Here is a 20428-nt window from a genome sequence, read left to right as displayed (position 1 = left end):
GTCCCAACGCTTCTGCTGGGAAGAGGGAGGATAGTGGCCTGCCAGCTGGGGCTTTCTGGAGTGAGACAGAGGGGGACACAAACAGCAAAAGAGTGTGTGTGTGTGTGTGTGTGTGTGTGTGTGTGTGTGTTTGTGTGTTCGAGTGTCTCTTTGTGTGTCTGTTTAACCACTTGTGATGTGTCCTTGTCCTTGTAGTTGAACATCTCTCTCAATCTGGCTGAATCTCTCCTCGGGCTGGTTCTGCTCTTCCTGCCCCATGCTGCTCATATTCTTGTATATCATTGTACAGATTCATGATGTGAATGTCTGCTGTTTGTTGAAATGTAAATAGCTGGTGGTGTCATTAGTTATGTTTTAATGGCTGAAAAGATTTTTGTGCAACTTTTTACATGGATATTGTCCATTATGTGAAGATCATGTTTTAGACATCTTTTATTCTTTTTTTTGTTTGTTGTGGTGGTCAATTTGCTCTCTTTCAAGCCCTTCTGGCTATAGGCTGATTATCTGATTGTCAGCAATGATGAACGATGATGTAAATGAAAAAGGTAATAATGATTAGTGTGATTATATATATATTTTGTCATCTCCAGTGTGATGGTGGTTGCCAGTAGCTCTGGGCTGTGTGTTTGGGGGTGGGCTTGGAGAGAGGAAACTGCTGTGAATGTATGGTCTCATACAGAAATGACAAGCATTGATTGAGACTATCTAATGTAACCACTACTCTCTAGTGCTCTTCGCCTCAAACCAGTTATGATCTCTCAGCAGGACTACAAACTGAGAATTGCTATTCAGGATGGTCAGTAACCCATTTACCTCAAATAATGTGCAAACTAATGTTGTCCATTGTAAATATATTCCAGTGTATATAAATTCCATTGTATATAAATTCAGCTACAGAGCAGATGCTTTCTTTGACAGCTTTCAGTCAACTGGTGAAAACTGCATTATTGTCAAACTCATTATTGGACAGCAGTGTGAAAGCTCACCTCGTGAAACAGCTCATAACCACTGTGTTTTAGCTCGTCCTCTTTGGCCCAGAGGCAGTGCTTATAATCAGATTAGGCAGCAGTGCGCTGACCGTGGCCCCACGGGGAGCCTGAATGTTGGGTCTGCTGCTGTTGCTGAACCTTCTGTCTCCACACCGCAGCAGCTGCCTCCACACTTCACCTTCATTTATCTTCACTGCAGTGGATCTAGATCAGTTTTTAATCAGAGAGTGTGGATCGGGATGGAGATGTGCATGGTAGTACCAATACAATTGATTGATGTGCAGTTCATTACAGCTGAGAGTAAGCACTGATTATTTACTGTGCATAAACACCTTACAAGTCCCTGTGTTTATAAAAGATGAATCAATGAGTGTGATATTTGTGATAGAGATCACTGGGTTATATATCACTGTTCATTGGTTCTGTCCATTAAATCATGAGCTGTCCATTGATATGGATTAGACACTAGTTCATTGTGCACAAATGGTAAAATAATTTGCTTCTCAAACTTTAATTCCTTTTCAGTCCTCATGGCACTTTTAGGCTATTAATGTTTCTTATCTAAAAGCTACACATGGCCATATGGGCTTCATGTCTCATTGCAGTTTGGCGATATGTTGATAGCTTGATTTCTTATAAACTGAATCCCTGAATCCCATCTGTGTTGCCGTGGGGCATTGAGCAGCCACAAAAATACTGACATCCTGGTTGTTTCTTGGACACTCTGGAAATAAAACTCGAGTAATAGCTCTAAGTACGAATGGAAAACACCATTGCTGTCCCATTTCTGGAGCTGTGTGTTTTCTGTCTGAAACACACTGTCCTGTTTTTCTTTTGTGTCTGGAACGTAGCACTGTGTGAGCCACATGAGCTGGGTGCTTTTCAATGGAATGTCTGCTGGCCTTGAAGATGAAATGATCTGACGAGCTTTTATCTCTCACACCCATTCTTTACTCTTTTCTTTTTATATAGCCTACATCTTTATTCCCCACCCTTTTCCACCTCTAACTCCTACTTTGTTGACTCATTGGTGTAAAGTCTTACATCTTCCTGTTTGGACCACCAGTTTTCTGAGCTCTTGACTGGAGGCGAAATGTATCCTAGAGTCGTTAAGGCCTGTTTCTGTCACATCTTGAGCATGGAATAGACAGTGAGGATTGTAAACTTCTATGAGTTCTGAGAAAAGGGAACTTTCTTTGCACACACAAATGAAGAAAGAAAGAAAAAATGTTGTACTTGACCTCTAAGAATGTTATCACTATGAACCATGCCACAAATATGTATTACTTATGGGGATGAATAAATCATATTCAGTAGCAAGCCAATGGTGCATGGATAAGCTCCAATATACCTGCGCAGACTCATGTTTAGTTGGCAAGAAACCCAATTAACTAGGCTAAAAGGGTAGATAATGGAATTTAACCCCAGTGTAGGACATGTAAGACAAACAACATCGCTAGATAAGTGAAGTAATACAGACTAATGAAAAAAGTGAATGCTGGAACCCTCCGGGAAGGTACACTATGTGCTTTATTCTATCCTGATAACATTTGATGTAGCATATTGTGCTGTCGCCCTCAATACAGCAGCAGTCTATGGCTAATGCTTAGGCTATGGGCTGTAGTTTTATCTCCTTACAAAAAATATTTTATTGATGTCCAGAATGTGATGGGACACTAGGAACCACCGTTGCACCAAAAGGAAATATTGACCAACTAGCGTGTGACATTTATATGTACGTATCAAATAACATTGCCTTGTGAATATAAATAGGGCATTTTTCTCTGGTTGGTGAATGAAAGAGAAAAGAAATACTGACTACTTTTGCTGGACAGCTATAAATACAGAGGCAGGCATAGAAGCCACACCTCATTCACTGGGATACTGGCGTAGAGGCCACGCCTCCTTCACTGGGATACTGGCGTAGAGGCCACGCCTCCTTCACTGGGATACAGGTGTAGAGGCCACGCCTCCTTCACTGGTATACAGGCGTAGAGGCCACGCCTCCTTCACTGGTATACAGGCATAGAGGCCACACCTCCTTCACTGGTATACAGGCATAGAGGCCACGCCTCCTTCACTGGTATATAGGCGTAGAGGCTACGCCTCCTTCACTGGTATACAGGCGTAGAGGCCATGCCTCCTTCAGTGGTATACAGGCATAGAGGCTACGCCTCCTTCAGTGGTATACAGGTGTGGAGGCCACGCCTCCTTCACTGGTATAGAGGCCACGTCTCCTTCACTGGTATACAGGTGTAGAAGCCACGCCTCCTTCACTAGGATACATTGTGGATTGTCAGGATGCTTTAAGGAGCTTGTGGCTGGTGGATAGGCTCTGCTGATTTCAAACACAGTATGCATCTGATCTCATCTCTGAAAACCATGTGTAAAAATGCAAACCCATTGGTGTGTCACATGACTCCTCGTAGCTCTCTCCTTTCTCTCTGGAACAGACAAACTTGGCGAGTCCTCCTCCTCTCTTGCATTATATGGACATGTATATTTATTTACTGCTTTTTAAAGAAAAGAAAATCTTCTTATAAAGAATTTCCATTGCTTGGCCAAGTTATTTCTGCTGGATTGTGCTTTTAGCACATTACCAGGCTGTAAAAAGCACTAAGTGGAACATTCCATTCTCGAACAGATGCCAAACCCAGGCTGCTGTCTTTGACTCAAGTACTGAAATTGTGGCTGCCTTTCAGTGCACACACTGTTTTAGTACTTTCACACTTAAAACCCAGGACATTATCAGAATACCTTTTGCTGGTAATGTTTATGGTTTCAAACATTCAAACCCACAGCCTTCAACTCTTTTATGGGGATACTTGAAGTTACTTGAAGGGTGTGGAATAAAATGAATGAATAGATTTGGTTGAATGTACACTTAAAACATGTGTTTTATTTATTTATTTTTATTACACAGTTTTCCCAGAATCATTAATGACTGCATCCTGTGCTGAGCCATTGTTCTGTTGAAGGACTGTGTCCTTGGCACACATTTCTGCAGCTGATGGATATATCTCCTGTTATTTTTCAGACTTTTCCTCCTATTGGTGCTTCACTGTGTTAATGTTTTAAGTCACTTGCTGTCATTGGATACATAATCATTAACAGCCTTTATCCTGGTCATTTATGGAGTTCTGTTCAACTGAAGCCTCCACTAATTTCCAACTTGCAGTAATTGCAACAACTTTATTAAGGTATACTTTGACCTGTAAATTCACAAACTTTGCTCTTGTGAGACAACAGAAAACAAGAGGTGGGACAGTGATCTCTTTGGTTGGTGGAAAATGGAGGTAGCAAAACTCTTGTAATTGCCTAACATTGTTCATATGATCATCATGTGGTATCAGAAATTGGCTAAATGTACAGTGGCAAGAAAAAGTATGTGAACCTTTTGGAATTTCATGGTTTTCTAAATAAATTTGTCATAAAATGTGATCTGATCTTCATCTAAGTCAAGGGTATTGACAAATATAATGTGCCTAAAATAATAACACAAATTCTGATCCCTCATGTCTTCATTGAACACACTCATTCAACATTCAAAACGGCAGTGGAAAAAGTAAGTGAACCCTTAGAATTAATAAATGGTTGACCTCCCTTTGGCAGCAATAACCTCAACCAGGCACTTCCTGTAGCTGTGGATCAGAACTGCACATCCTTCAGGAGGAATTTTAGCACATTCTTCCTGGCAGAACTGCTTTAGCTCCATCATATTCTTTGGACGTCTCATGTGTATGGCTCTCAAGTCATTCCGTAGCATCTCTATTGGGTTGAGGTCTTTGCTCTGACTTGGCCACTCCAAAAGGCAGATTTTGTTTTTCTGAAGCCATTCTGTTGTGGACTTGCTCCGGTGTTTTGGGTCGTTGTCCTGTTGCATCACCCAACTTCTACACAGTTTCAGCTGATGTACAGACATTCTCACATTATCCTGAAGAATTGTCTGATATACTTGGGAATTCATCTTCCCCTCAGTGATTACAAGCTGGTCAGGCCCTGAAGCAGCAAAGCAGGCCCAAGTCATGATGTTTCCTCCACCATACTTTACAGTTGGGATGATGTTTTCATGATATGCCGTGCCCTTTCTACACCAGATGTAGTGCTGTGTGGTTTTTCAAAATAGTTCAATCTTAGTTTCATCAGTCCACAAAACATTTTGCCAGTACTGCTGTGGAGTGTCAATGTGCTGTTTTGCAAACTTCAGGCTTGCAGTAATGTTCTTTTTAGTAAGCAGTGGCTTCCTTCGTGGTGTCCTGCCATAGATACCCTGCTTGTTCAATGTTTTACGTATTGTAAACTCGTGAACAGAGATGTTAGCCAGTTCCAATGATGCCTTCAAATCTTTGGCTGTCATTCGGGGTTGTTTCTTTACCTCATTGATGAATCTTTGTTGTGCTCTTGGTGTCATTTTGACTGGGCGCCCACTTCTTGGTAGAGTAGCAACAGTCCCAATGTGTCTCCATTTGTAGAATGTTTACCTAACTGTAGACTGGTGAATTTCTAAAGTCTTTGAAATCACTTTGTAACCCTTGCCAGCTTTATGTAAATCAACCATTCTTGATCGTAGATCCTCTTAAAGCTCTTTTTGGTGAGGCATGGCTCACATAATCATGTGCTTCTTGTGCAGAGCAAACTCCAAAAGTTTGAGGGGTTTTTATCAGTCAAAGTAGCTGTAGTCCACACCTTCAAACTCATTTTCTTAATGAGACTCCAATTAGCTTTGAGGTCATTAACTCAAGGGTTCACATACTTTTTCCACAAGCAATGAGGTTTTTTTTTGGTTGTTCTCAATAAAGACATGAAAGATCAGATTTTTTTTGTGTTATTATTTTAGGCACATTATATTTGTCAATACCCTTGACTTAGATGAAGCTCAGATCACATTTTATGACAAATTTATTCAGAAAACCATGAAATTCCAAAAGGTTCACATACTTTTTCTTGCCACTGTATTCACACAGGTGTCATATGCCTTATTTGTTTTATTAAAATTATTATATTTTTTGTACATTTCTATGTCCTCAGACAATGCAAAGGGAGTATGGTGTTGTGTTGCAGTTTCACATCGTTCATTATGCAGTCTGTACTTAAAATTTCTTAAATATATTATATCTTACATTATTAAATATATTGTGTTCCTATTTGGTCAGACAAGACTTGTTTGTTTGAAGTAAGCTTATACACTCAGCTGGTTGCAAAATTCAGTCCATACAGCATTTCATGGATTTAGGTTTTTTTTTTGATTGTTGCAGCCAAAAATGCTTTGGCTTTTTTCACAATTTTCAATTTGTTGAGTTTTTTGTGCTTTTTTGCGGAAAACTACTTGAATTGGCAAAATTGTTTTGCACTGTCTTTCACAGTGATGTTTGTTCGGTAAATGAGACCTTTTTAGCTATACTCATGTTTGACGCATGTGAATCAAAGGGGGCTTTGGCTAAATGCGTGTTGTGATGATGTCACATGATTCGTCTTGTGGTAATTTTGAAAAATTGCAAGCTCCTACGAATATGGTGGCGTTTCCTTCCTCGATCACAAAATCGCAAAATCCTGGAGGGACTGAACGTTTCTGCAGATTGCAGTTATATAACATTTAAACCAGTGCATTTTATATCGTTTATGATGTTAGTATGGAGTTGTCTCATCCAATGTTATGTGCTAGGGTCTCTGTGGTAAAATTCTGTATTTCTCTCTGATTTACTTCTTAGCTTTACTTGTTGACACTTCTGTGACTACTTTCTAATGAATTATCAGCAAATAAATGCATTAAAGTGTATCTGTGAAAGAGGGTTTTATAACTTGGGCATGTCTGTGTGCCATCCAGAGATCCAGAGATGGCACAATCGGCGCAGACATGCCAAGCCAAATGCCAAAGAGCCTCAAGCTCCTATTTGAAATCTCACATGAATCACTGGTTTGTGTTCCTGGCAGTGCATTCAAAGTCGAACATCTTAAAGCTTGTGTTACATGAATGCTGCGCAGTGTGGTTGAGGTCTATAGGATTGAAATGGCTGTGAACTGACATGCAAATTCCCCAGACTGCTGGTGGTAGAGCGCAAAGTGCCAGGCTTTTTCTTTGCATGAGGAGGAGTCCGTCACATCCCACATCTAATACCATTTAGTGCTGATTAATTGTTTAACAACTTCTGAATCAGTGCAACTACAGGACTGTTCCCGAATGTTGCATAATTTATCCGGCTTAGCACATTCCAGAGGGGTAATGGGGACGTATACCTACAAATAATGTGTTAATAATTTATGGCTGTTTAAGAGGAGGGTCAGGGATCCTCCCATCACTTACTATGAGCTCATGAATATTTAATGAGATGAAAGGTGGATGATTAGCGAGGGTGCATGTTAGGTCACAAATCAGAGGGAATGGGGGTGTGTTTGATTTTAATGAGGTTAAAAGCACATTTAGAGGTCCATTTAAACTCAGATGTTCGATTTTGTGCATGTGCGAGAGAGAGAGAGTGAGAGAGACGGGGGTCTTCTGTGCTTCTGGAGGTGATGCAAACATGATGCACTCTGAATTTGTAAACATTTTTTTGTAGAATTGCTCAGAAGAAGGAAAAAGCTCTGGAACTGTTATATATGTGGCCTGTCCTGTGGACTGAGCAGCTAAATCTCATCATTCTGCTCACTGCAGCATGCTGTACAGAGCTTAGACCAACCACTGCTTCTGCTTTAAAGCTAATCCTGAACAACTTTCATGCTTCTTTCTGCCTCTCTGTCGGTTTCTCTGATTTAAAGAAAGATTTAATGCCTTACAGAGTTTTCAGCCTGCTCTTTCCTCCCCCTGGCTCTGCTCTTGTCACCTCAAATCCCTCTGTTATTTTTTCACTTGCCTCACATTAACTGAGTCACAGTTCATTGTTGATTCCGTAAATCTTCTCCGGCTTAAAAGAATACATATGTAATAGAATACCAGATATATGAATTACTAATGGCTCGACAGTTCTACACAAGCAACCCCCCCACTGCATAGTGCGACTCTGATGACATAGAACTATACCATCATACATCTTTGGAATTGATGTTGCAGATGCCGAATATGACTCTTGGTTGAGGAATTAAAGCACTAAAATGCATAGACACTGCCTGGCCCAGAAAAAAAGTCGCACACACTAAAATTTCATTGTACCACCTGATCACACTTTGATCACACTATACATTCACCATGGCATTGTTTCGACAACCTTGTGCAATATGACATTTATTTCCATCCAGGGTTGCATACATTTTTGGCCGAGATCTCTTGTTGAGGACGGGAGAGTCAAACCACTCTGTAAAGGCTTCTCTAGCACATCCCAAAGATTTTCAGTGGTCAGGACTCGGTGGTGGCCAATTCATGTGAGAAAATGATTGCTCATGCTCCCTGAACCACTCTTTCACAATTTGAGCCCGATGAATCTTGGCATTGTCATCCTGGAATATGCCTGTGCTGTCAGGAAAGAAAAGAATCCATTGATGGGATAACCTGGTCATTCAGTACATTCAGGTACTTATCTGACTTCATTTTATTGCCACATAATGTTGCTGAGCCTAGACCTGACCAATTGAAGCAACCCCAGATGCCTCCAGAGGCTTGTACAGTAGGCACTATGCATGATGGGTCCATCGCTTCATGCACTTCCCTTCTTACCTTGATGCATTGCTTTGGAATATGGTAAATCTGGACTCGTCAGACCACGTGACCTTTCCATTACTTCTCAGTCCAATCTTTATGCTCCCTAGCAAATCTCCTATCACGATCATTCAAAATTTTGAGCATTCATTTTTCCGACCACATTTCTTCCTAAAAGTCAAAGTTGACAGTTCACCACTCTCCTTCCAGGTGTTAATAATGTGTTGGACAGTTCCAGGGATTTCAGCAATCTCTATAGTTATTTTCTTCGCTTGGTGCAGGGCAATAATTTGCCCCTTCTGAAACACAGTAACATGGTTGTTTAAGAAATAAGCATTTACACACCGCATCATTTAGGGTTAAAAGAATTGTTGCCAGCTGAAACATATTAATCACTGCAAGAATAATCCAGTCATAGTCTCTTAACTATTTGCTTATTTAAATCCAAACAGCGACCTTTTTTTGGCCAGGCCGTGTATCTATATCATAAATGGCTCACAGTTTCTGTTGTCTTGCAGAGTGTGAGTATTAACTAGGGATGCAGCGATGCCGATACCAGTACTCGGGTGTCGGCCCGATACTGTGCCCATGTACTTGTACTTGTAAAACTACCCTGATACAACCACACCGATACCACTTTATGACAACGTGACATAGCCCAACCTCTCGTCAGTTGAGCAAATAGTCGGAAGAGGAACAATGTCAGCAATTTGGAGATATTTTAAGATAAGTGATGATGATAAAAGTAGAGCAGACTGCAAACTCTGCTCTGCTAAACTGTCAAGAGGAGTGGTAAAAAATAGCTCATTTAACACAAGCAATTTGATTAAACATCTAAAGAACAAATATAACGCCGAGTGCAAAGAGTTTGCTAATGCTAGCAGCAGGAAACAGCAACAACCAACTTTGCAGCAAACGCTGGAGAAGCGAGAGAAAATAACCAGATACAACCCACGGGCAGTAAAAATAACAGAAGCTCTTACACAGTTCATTGCTCTTGATGACCAACCGTTGTCAGTTGTCGATAATACAGGATTTCGTCATCGTCTTGGTGTACTTGAGCCGAAGTATGAGATTCCCAGCCGTCACCACATTACAGATACTGCAGTACAAAAGCTGCATGACTTGGTGGAAAAGCACATCAGGAACCTGTTGCAGGACATTTCGGCCTTCAGCTTCACCACTGATATTTGGACTATCAGTGTCAGCCCAATGTCTCTTATAAGTTTAACAGCACAGTGGATTGATGAGGATTTTACCCCCCAGAGAGTCGTTTTACAAGCAACGCAGTTTAGGGGTTCGCACACTGGCCAAACCATAGCAGGTACGTTTGATGACGTGCTTCAGACGTGGGGCATTCCGAAAAGTAATGTCCACGTTGTGTTGCGGGATAATGCCAACAACATGATCAAGGCTATGAGTGATGCTGGACTGATTGTGAAGTACTCGTATCGGTACTTGATATCGGCAAGTACCAAAATGTAAGTACTTGTACTTGGTCTGAAAAAAAGTGGTATCAGTGCATCCCTAGTATTAACTATAGTTTCTATGCAACCAGAAATGAGACTGGGTGAGCACATAGGATCTTTCACTTACCTGAGTGGCTCAAATTCGACTCAAACATAAACATACGAGGCAGTTTTGTAATGACAGGAGAGAAAGGACACTCTGCTTATCCCTGATGAGGCCTGAGCATAGCATGAATCTTAGCTGGAGGGTACAGCGAAGTGCTGAAGCACTTAACAATGCTCATAGTGGACGGGCCTTCAGGGAGCAAGGGCAGTTGGAAGAAACTTTAATAGTTTAACCATGCAGAGTTTAATTTCACGTCTTTGACTTTGACCGGTTTGTGCCAAGGGGTGTGGGGGTGTGTGTGCCTGTGAAAGTAATGAAGTAGAATAGAGAGAAAGACATGGACATAACTAAACCTGAAACTGAAAGATTTTTGCTCTGTCACATCTGTCCTGCTTTAAAGCTCATATAGGCAAACTGTAGTGTACTCTTAATGTAGTGAGGGAAGAATGAGTTGTTTAATCTTTAAGGTAAATTAATTTCTTCAACACACATGTAGGGGAAATCTAAGAAAGGTATTAGAAAGCTTTGATTTTTGACATCCCCTCCATAGCATGAAATTAACTTTAATTAAAATCTAATATATTAAATTAACACGGTATGCATGTCAACATGTTCGAGCGAATTGTAGTTTAAAATGTATGTCTCACTCGCGCTCTATCTCTCTCTCGTTCTCTATGTATGTGTCTTTGTCTATCTGACCCTCTGAATTGCTTTTTATGTCCCTGTCTGTTTTCTCAATAATACACGGCTATTAGATTATATTACAAGAGAGTAACAAAACAATGAAACCAATAGCCTCTGGGGAATTATTAGCTCCCAGGTAATTTAATCTAAATGGGTTGCACAGAAAATTGAAAAGCACCTATATAGTGTGAGTCTGAATACATAGAACTTCACTCACATAACTACAGATCAATCCCCCCCCTCCATTTCTCTCTCTCTCTCTCTCTCTCTCTCTCTCTATCTCCTGTTAATGTGTCACATGATATCAGCTGTGTGTGTGGCTCAGTGGTATCCCACCGCAGGTTCACAGTGAGTCACATGGAAACAGACGTGTGTGTAAGACCGTCACAGCAGTGAGCTTGTTAGCTGAGGGTTTGTGTTGTGCTGCTTCTGGGATTTGATATTCATCTGATTCAGAGGTTTTGCTAGACTTTGTACTTCACCCATAATGGCTGTATCGAACTTCCCTTGGGGAAAAAAAAAGAATCCCTGTTGCGAGACTACTGTTCAAGTGTCATCATGGTTGGATGCTTGCCAGCCCACTTAGCAGCCAGACAACAGCTGGGATGTGGAATAGCAGGAAGGAGCTGAGCTCTGTCAAAATATCACCTCTCAGCTGATGTATTTAGCATGCTGCTGCTTTAAATAGCTGTGTAGAACCCATTTTACAGTTAAATCATATTATGTTATAGTTTGAGCTATAATTATAGTAATATTATCCCTTTATACATGCCTAGATGCCATTGGTATGTATTACTTTATAAGCATCTTTCTGTGGAAAAGCAAACTAAAAATGATTACTGAAAGACTTGTTTGAATATCATTTAATACTGACTAGTTAGTATGGTCATTCACTAGCTTTCTAGTGACATGTAAATCATTAGACATAAATAATTTCGATTCTTTAAGTAAGTAGAGTCTTTAGTAACTTTCTTTAAAAAAATAGTGAAATGTAACACATCAGACATGAAGATTTGATTTCGCGGCGGCTTTTTTTGTGCTTTTTTTTTTTGCAGAGAACTACTCGAATTGGCGAAATTGCAATTGCACTTAATTGTTTTGCACAATCTTTCGCAGTGATGTTTGTGGGTAAATGAGACCTTTTCGCTGTACTCATGTTCCACAAACATGAATCGAAGAGGGCTTTGACTAAATATGTGTTGTGATGTCACATGACACATCTTGGCCCAAATCTGCAGTAATTTTGAAACATTGTGGCTTTTGCTTGGTTTTGCATTCATTTCTGCGAAATCCTAGAGGGACTGTATGGAGTAGACTGCCATACTGTTAGACCATCAGAAGAGGTTTGACTAATTTTATGTCTGCCATCATCACATATACATTTATGTTTACTCATTTGGCAGACGTTTTTATCCAAATCGACGCAGAGTTGAGGTGAACACTGGCAGTATGGTGATCCTGGGATCTGAACAGCACTTATAGAAGTTGAACTCATATTAATTTTTCTTTATAATGGTTTTCCTTCAAGTGGAGTGATCTGGCCTTTGCTGCTGTTGTAATAACAGGAGCTAGCTTGTTTTGCAGACATTCCACATAACATATTGTTCATTAATACATTTGAAATAACGTAATTGCTGGCACCACTTTGGGGTGGTAACAGTAACTCTGGCAGCCTGGCCTATTTAATAGTAGGGAGAGTGCTGCAGTGCTCCAGTAGCACACAAGGCTTGCTGTGCATCACCGCAGCTGGGTTACTGAGTTTATAGGAACCTAATTTTCTACAGAGGTGAGTGGACTGATTTATGAGCTGTTTGTTTACCCTCCCTGTCTTTGTCTGTTTTTGTATTGCAGTGCTGGCCAGTTTTCGGGGGACGGTACAGCACGGCTTGCCTCTGGAGATTGGTGACACGGTGCAGATCCTGGAGAAATGTGAAGGTACGACAATGCTTTAGACCTGCTCGAGCTCCGTTGTATCCACTGGTACGTCAAGGGAGCAGTGCTTAAGCTGACATGATACTATACAAGGCCTTACCCATCTTTTTTTTTTTTTTTTTTTGCACAAGCTGAATGTGTGGAGACATGGGAAAACCCTTCACATTTGTGAAACTTCAGCATTTTCTACCATGTAGTTCTGAAACTACACGCTTTCCTGAACTGAAATATGTTTCCTTTTTTGCATGCATCTCTTCCAAATGCTGGTTACCCCCAAAAGTGAAAAAAGGAGAAAATTGCATCCAAAGTTTTCATCCCAACTCCGCTGAAACAAGCCCTGCCTTCCTGTATATTTAATCTGAATAAAATATAATCTAAACTGCTTATGGAAAAATAACATTGCTGCTGCACTGTAAAGAACGATCAGTTTACAATAGGAAATGAGTTCTCACTTTGATTGATTGCAGAATTTAAACACCAGCTTCATTGTTGCCTCTTCACTAGACCGATCTTTGTTCTCAGCACAGGAGCATCACAGTTATTTGACACTTTTTATTATGGCTGCAATTAATGATTATTTTCATATTTGATTAATCTGCCGATTTATTTTTTTAAATTAATCAATTCATCTGATTAAAAAAAACCCCAAAACTGCAGACTGAAGCTTTACATTAACACAAGTATTTGCCATATATATATATATATATATATATATATATATATATATATATATATATATATATATATATATATTTGGAGGCATTATTTTTTTTTATAGATGCACAAAAAAGCTCTGATAAATAAACTACAATCCAAAATTAATAATACAATCTCCCTTTTACTGCACCTTAGGTTTTCTGTCTTTAGGCATATTGTTTTACTTATGTTTACTTTGATCGTACCGTATTAATGAGACATTACAGATCTCGCTTGCACTCCCACTGTTCATTATCGTGTCTACGCTGCAAGTGACGAGCAACGCGGCCTCATTACAAATAGATTGCTCCCATTATAATAAACCACTGAATCTACACCGCAAGCACGCAAATACAGCATATAATGACAATAAACATGAATTAAATGAAACCTTTTAAGCAAATCCCCAGTTTCCCCAACTCCTTGCATTCCGTGTAGTATTTTGGATATAAATATAATTTTGTGCTCGTGCATCGCTGTCGTGCTTCCGTGTTATACAAGCTCCGCTTTGTAAAGTTTGCAGGTTACAATGTTATTCACGGCATTGAATATAAAAAGGCCCTACGCCTTATTGGGTCACACAATTTATTCTGCTGTCACTTGACGATTAATGCTCTGTCTGATGGTGACTGATGTCATTATAATAAAAGGTAACATTGGGAATAAAAGGTAACATTGACATGATCAGTAAACTGAAGAAGCTCATTGTTGTTGACTCTGGGTATCCGCTAAAGCTAGCGGCGTCGCATTACGTCCGTTTGGCATCATGTGCCATCGACTAGGAAACGGCTTATACTTCCGATTAGTAAAAAACGGCTAGTGTTCCATTTGAGATGATATTACCTTTCTAAAATTCATACACTAGACAGTAGAGTGCACAGTGTAAGTGTATAGTACGTCATTTGGGACACAGCTTTGGTCTGTACTCTCCAATGCGTATTTTCGGACCCGAAGTAACACAATGAGTAAACGAGCCCTGTGCTGTGCACAGACCAACTAATCCATAATGAGATTCATTGACAACAGTTTTCATAGTTGATCATCCGTTTTATCAATAAATTGTTGCAGCTCTAGTTTTTACCCCCATGTTTGTTAAACTGGCTTAATTACCCAGCATGATCTTTGTGAGAAGCATAGGCAAGGCAAGAGTGAAAATATAAATGAAAACATTTTTATTCAGCCACAGTGACATTCAATATGTTTTCCCACACCATCACACGTTAGAGAACTGTATAGCTGACAGAGGGACACTCCCCAACAGTCACTCATACTCTCAACCGTCACTCATACACTCAAGGGAGGTACCAATCCCATCTCTATTTTATCAGTCAACATCACATGCATTCATGGCACAAACAAAAGCATTAGCTGAGCAGATCAGAATTTATTGTTTTTGATCTGATACTGATCCTGTGTTTCAGGCTGTCATCCTTAATTCTGATGCTTTTTATCAGATTGGAACAGTACTTTTTACTACCTTGCATTTCTAGTCTTTTCTATATCTATACGAAATGTAAAACCATTTTTTCTGCAGATAACATCATTGGATTGATCTCAATATAAGTACATTTTTGTTTAATAAATAAAAAAACAAACCTGACCATCGTAATCAATGATAATTTCTTTATACACCTGAAAATTTGTTCCATTCCACCACCTGCCTTAATCACTCATGTGGAGCCTTCTCTATACTAATTTAATAAATGACTTAATGACTTGGTGGCACATGTCTCAGTTCATCAGTCTTACTGAACGCACATGCAGATAGTGAAACAGTCACACACTCATTCACACAAGCTGTTCAGCACTACTTTGTGACCTGATCTTGCCTCCACTGTTCGTCCTTGTTTCCTGTTTCCACTCTTTGAAGGCATACTCCTCCAAGTTCGTGGTGCACACGTCTTACTTCCTGTTTTCGAATGATAGAAAGCTGACTGTTGGTTGGACGGCATAACCACTATTACAAGGAAAGGAAATGTATCACACTAGATGTGTTTGATATGAGTAACAATGAGGCTCACCACATTGTCGTCACACATCTTAGTAACAAATTTTGTGTATATATATATATATTTTTAAAGTTATGTAAATGTGTAATTATGTGAATGTGCATAGATGTATTATACGGTGAAATTCAGAATTCAGTCTTAACTCAAACTTTGAACCCGACCTAATATCAAAACTGACGTTTTAAACCTTAAAATTGTACCCGAATTAACTTTTTTTTTAGTTAAAATTAATGTCATTAAAAAGACAAAACCCTTTGAACTATTTTTTATTTTATTTATTTTTCTGTAATTGTCCATCTAAATGCAATGACATTTAACTGCCTCTAAACATCTGATTATTGATTACATCACTGTGCACTCGTGGGCAGAGATAACAGCATTGATTTTATATCATGTTTGACTATCTTTCTCATATTTTGCATTTCCATTTCGCATTATCTTTATAATGAAGAGATCCGGGCTTCTGAGACTGTCTTGTGACTTTATCACGCTGGTGACAGTGGGCCTGTTGACAGTGATGTGTGAGGGTGTATGGGTGTATAATATATTGAGTGTTGACCTTGTGCACTTTTTTTTTTTATCACTCCTCTGTCTCTGGACAAAGAAGGCTTCAGTCAGCAAGTGAACTGGTATTTAGCACAGCCATTTAACAGTGGCTTCATTGATTAAGAGGGCAGTGTCATTCAAGCCAGAGCCTACACACACTTTCCCACCCAGTGTGTGTGAACGTAGAAAAGCACATACTCATAAATATCTAAATAGTCAAATGGCAGCACTCTCAGAAGTTGGAATGAGTGATACGGCAAAAGCATTGTCGCCTGGTACTTGAATACAGCTTCATGAGAAAAACAATTGACCCCTGACTTAAATACTGAATAAATAGGAGTAAAATATGACCGGGTGTGCTGTTATTGGCAAAATAATCAGTGACATAAGTTGATTGTTTTCTTATGACAGCACATGCTGAAGGGTCTGTTTTCCACTGAAACCACAGCAAATTTACATTACATTACATTTATTCATTTAGCAGACGCTTTTATCCAAAACGACTTACAAATAAGGAAATACAAGCAAAGCGATATATCAAGTGGAGAACAGTACAAGTAGTGCTACTATACAAGATTTACGATTGAGTTCTAGAAAAGCAAAATGTGCAGAGTCGAGGTGTAAGTGCCAGAGTAGGTGTGTGTTTGTTTATTTATTTAGGATAATGTGGGGTTGGCATTTTTAGGGGTTAGGTGTTCACGGAAAATTGCTATGACTACGTTTACATGGACAGCAGTAATCTAATTGTTGACCTTACCCTGAGTAAGATAATGTGATTAAGATGTTTACATGAGTCGCTTTTATAATGCTCCTTTCTTGTACCCGTTTTACATGTTTTAGAACATAATTAGATTAACGGCACACATCATTACGTCACCGCGCCACGCCGTCCGACGTCCCTCCAGAATTTCACGTATCAACATACAGTTAGTCTTCGTTATGGAACCGTATACAGTTTTGGGTGTTTTGATTTAAATTTTTTACGGACTCTTTAAGTGCAGTTAATTATTTGTCATGCTATACGTGCAAATAGACAACTGCTTGAAGCCGTGGGCTGCGTCCCAAACCGCGTACTTACCGTCTATATAGTAGCCGATACGTGTATTTTTCCCCACTACAGGCCTATAGTAGGAAAGTAATTAATCAGATTAAGGTAATTAAAAATTGCTGTTTACATGCTAGTTTCTTAATCAAAGTATCGGGTTATGAGTGGATTATTGTTGTCCATGTAAATGCACTGTATTACAATTTTTATTTGCATGATTTAACATTTAATGCTGTGGAGCATAAATGGAACAATTTATTTTCTTTTATCACTTACTTTACTTTAAAGAGATTCCCTCAATTTTTGATACTCGACAAAAAAAAAAATCCAACTTGTCATGTTACCGAGAAACCGCAAAACTAAACATCCTCCGTTCATAGACTCGTGGTGTAAAACTTAAAGGAACAGCTTTAAGGGCTGACACTGGAGACTCCTTCCATACGTGTTACATAAACATCTCCTTACAGAAAGCTACAGAAATTTTATATAGTTTTTGTTAAAATTAACAGCACATTTGTAATCGGTTTGTGTGTGTGGGGGGGTTTGCCATACAAGTCTCTGTGAATGAGTTGTCACTACTGAAACAATAATGTATTAGAACAAGCTCATTAATAGAAGCATGTGATTCTTATTACAGCCATCACTTCTGACAGAACTGCTGTTTATAAAAATAATCAATAACATCTGACCAATCAGATTAGAGAAATTAGAGGTTTTTATATAGGATATTATAATTATAGTGAATTATGGACCGTGGCCTTATAGAAGTATTGATGTTGATGACATTGGAAGGTCATGAGTTCATACCTCACCACTGCTAAGCTGCCACTATTGGGCCCTTGAGCAAGGCCCTTAACCCTCATCTGCTCAGTTGAAGGTGTCTGCCAAATGCCATAAATATAAATGTGACTGTTTTGTCTCTGTAGGCTGGTACAGAGGCTTCGTGCTCAAAAACCCAAATGCCAAGGTAATCCAGAGACAGACACATGGCTTTTTATATAGCCCGCCTTTTTCTGAATTCTATTTTAAGATGTAGATGTATCTGTCGAGACACTCTTAGTTTGTAGCCTATCCTTACACATTCAAGATGGAAACATTGTGTTGTGTCCTCTGACCTCATTATTAGTATTGCTCACATGTCTCTTACCTTCTGTCTGTTGCAGGGGATTTTCCCATGTAGCTACATTCATTTGAAAAATGCTCAAATCAAGAACAAGGGGTGAGTAAATGGAATGGTCCTGTTCAAAAAGGAAGTGCTTTTAATAAACCTACCACAGTTCACACTATTTATGCAAACCAAAGCATTTAAATGGTGTCATGGGTCAAAGCTACAAGTCTTTGGGGGGGACCTAGTAGAGCTCAACGGTACTAATGCTGTGTGATGTGCTCTATGTGACTGGGTACTGTTTGCATGTTGACCTGCAGGCAGTTTGAGACTGTGGTGCCCACAGAAGATACAGTCATTACAGAGATGACGTCCACATTGCGGGAATGGGGCACCATATGGAAGCAGCTTTATGTGGTAAATTGTGTACTCCGAGTTAACACACTCTGAGAGAAATGTCTGTCTTTGTAACATCTCTCTGTAAACTGCTGCCAGTGCAAGAAAGATTTCTTTTTATTTATAACCCATTTAAAGCACCATCTGAGACATTTTCCAAGAGGAAATGGCAGTGAGGATGTGTTTGTAAAGATAAGACAAATCAGGGCTAGATCTCTTCATCTGTCACTGATGTCACTGAGTCTCTGTATCTCACTACTCCACAGAAGAATGAGGGAGACCTCTTCCACAGATTGTGGCATGTGATGAATGAGATCTTGGATCTGCGGCGGCAGGTTCTGGTTGGTCACTTGACCCATGACCGCATGAAGGACGTCAAACAACACATCACTGCACGCCTGGACTGGGGAAATGAGTGAGGGAGTCTCTCCTTTGTCTCTTAATCTCTTTCCTCTAATCTCTTAGTTGCTTTTTCTTGGACTGCCAAATTTTAAAAATGACTTTGTACTCTAAATGTGTGTAAGATTTACTGTGTGTATGCTTTTGAATATTGACGAATCTTAGACAGAACAGAAAATAGCAGAAGTGCTAAACTTAAACAATATCGCATGAGAAAGGGTGCAGTTATACTGAATATCAGGACGGCTGTGATTCGCCATAGGCACAAGGCCATAGGGAATTACAGCCTTGCTGATATTCAGTAAAGCCACACAGTTGGGTGTGCGATATTGCTTTTATGCAACCGTACTATAAACAAGAAATTAATATCAAGCAAGGGACATTTCAGGCACAATATGGTCAAATGTTCTGTTTATTTTTGCTCCGCTAGTGGAAATAGATCCCGAAGAAGCACACACTCACTGATAGCCCGTTGGCTAGCTGGCTAACTAGCACATATTGATTTGTACATTACCATTAAAGGTGCTTCCGGTGAAATTGATGTCCCTTCTTCCTCTTCAACTGATGAGCTTTCATATTTGAGGCCAGAAGTTATATTCCTGAAAAGTATCATTTGCCATGTCTGCTGATGTCGCTAGCTACTGTAGTAACTGTTTTGAACTAGGAAGTGGAAATTTACGTGGTGAACACACACCAGCGCAGTGATGCACACAGTGAAATGTTCCAGTGCAGTTATAAGAAATATGCTGTCTTGGAATGCAATCAAATTCTCTTTCCAACCCAGTTAACATATTATTCACTGTACAAAAAGCCCAATAACTGTGTAGTTATTCATGCCCTTGAGATGTTCCTTGAGATTCAGTGATTGATATATAGTGAGTATCACAAGAGTCACAGTAAATCATGTGTTCTTTTTAAATTAAACTAAAAAACAACTTGTAAAAAATTGCTATATGACAAATTATACAACAAACTATTTATTGTGGTCCCTTTTCTTATGTCAAGCACAAACTTCGATGATGTTAAAACATTTAGGAATTAATTTTAGCTAGACGTAAGTTGCATGACTAAAAATGGAGCCCGCATGCCATTTTTGAAAATATTATGAACATTCAAATACTACTCGAATAATGAAATGTGTTCTGGCAGCACTAACTCTGTCTCAGTATTTTCTTGTAAAATTGTGTTGTGTTGTATGTATGTGATCCTGAAGAGACCAAAGTACAAAGTTGTTTGTGTGTTTGAACTTATAGGCAGCTGGGTCTGGACTTGGTCCCCAGGAGAGAATTCAGCATGGTGGACCCTGATGACATCAGCGTCACTGAGCTATACAGACTGGTAGGCCCTCTTCTGGAAATCGCATTGCCACGGCAACGGCATCCTTTACTGCCTCAGGGCATCATAATGCGTTCTCTGAACATAATG

The 20428-nt window shown here is 39.6% G+C and overlaps 1 protein-coding gene across 2 annotated transcripts in view; it reads left to right on the top strand.

Moving 5' to 3' along the window:
- The window catches only part of dock4b (dedicator of cytokinesis 4b), a 111523-nt gene that overhangs the window by 20868 nt on the left and 70227 nt on the right, over positions 1-20428 (top strand). For both annotated transcript variants that reach the window (XM_053650738.1, XM_053650739.1), the window contains exons 2-7: positions 12727-12810; positions 18030-18070; positions 18267-18322; positions 18529-18625; positions 18871-19019; positions 20257-20341. In XM_053650738.1, coding sequence (XP_053506713.1) covers positions 12727-12810; positions 18030-18070; positions 18267-18322; positions 18529-18625; positions 18871-19019; positions 20257-20341 — 512 coding nt within the window. The remainder of the gene's footprint in view (positions 1-12726; positions 12811-18029; positions 18071-18266; positions 18323-18528; positions 18626-18870; positions 19020-20256; positions 20342-20428) is intronic.

This window comes from Ictalurus furcatus, chromosome 19, assembly GCF_023375685.1.
Source record: "Ictalurus furcatus strain D&B chromosome 19, Billie_1.0, whole genome shotgun sequence".
Lineage (NCBI taxonomy): Eukaryota > Metazoa > Chordata > Actinopteri > Siluriformes > Ictaluridae > Ictalurus > Ictalurus furcatus.
Note: the sequence above shows the minus strand (reverse complement) of the source record. Positions and strands in the feature narration are given on the sequence as shown.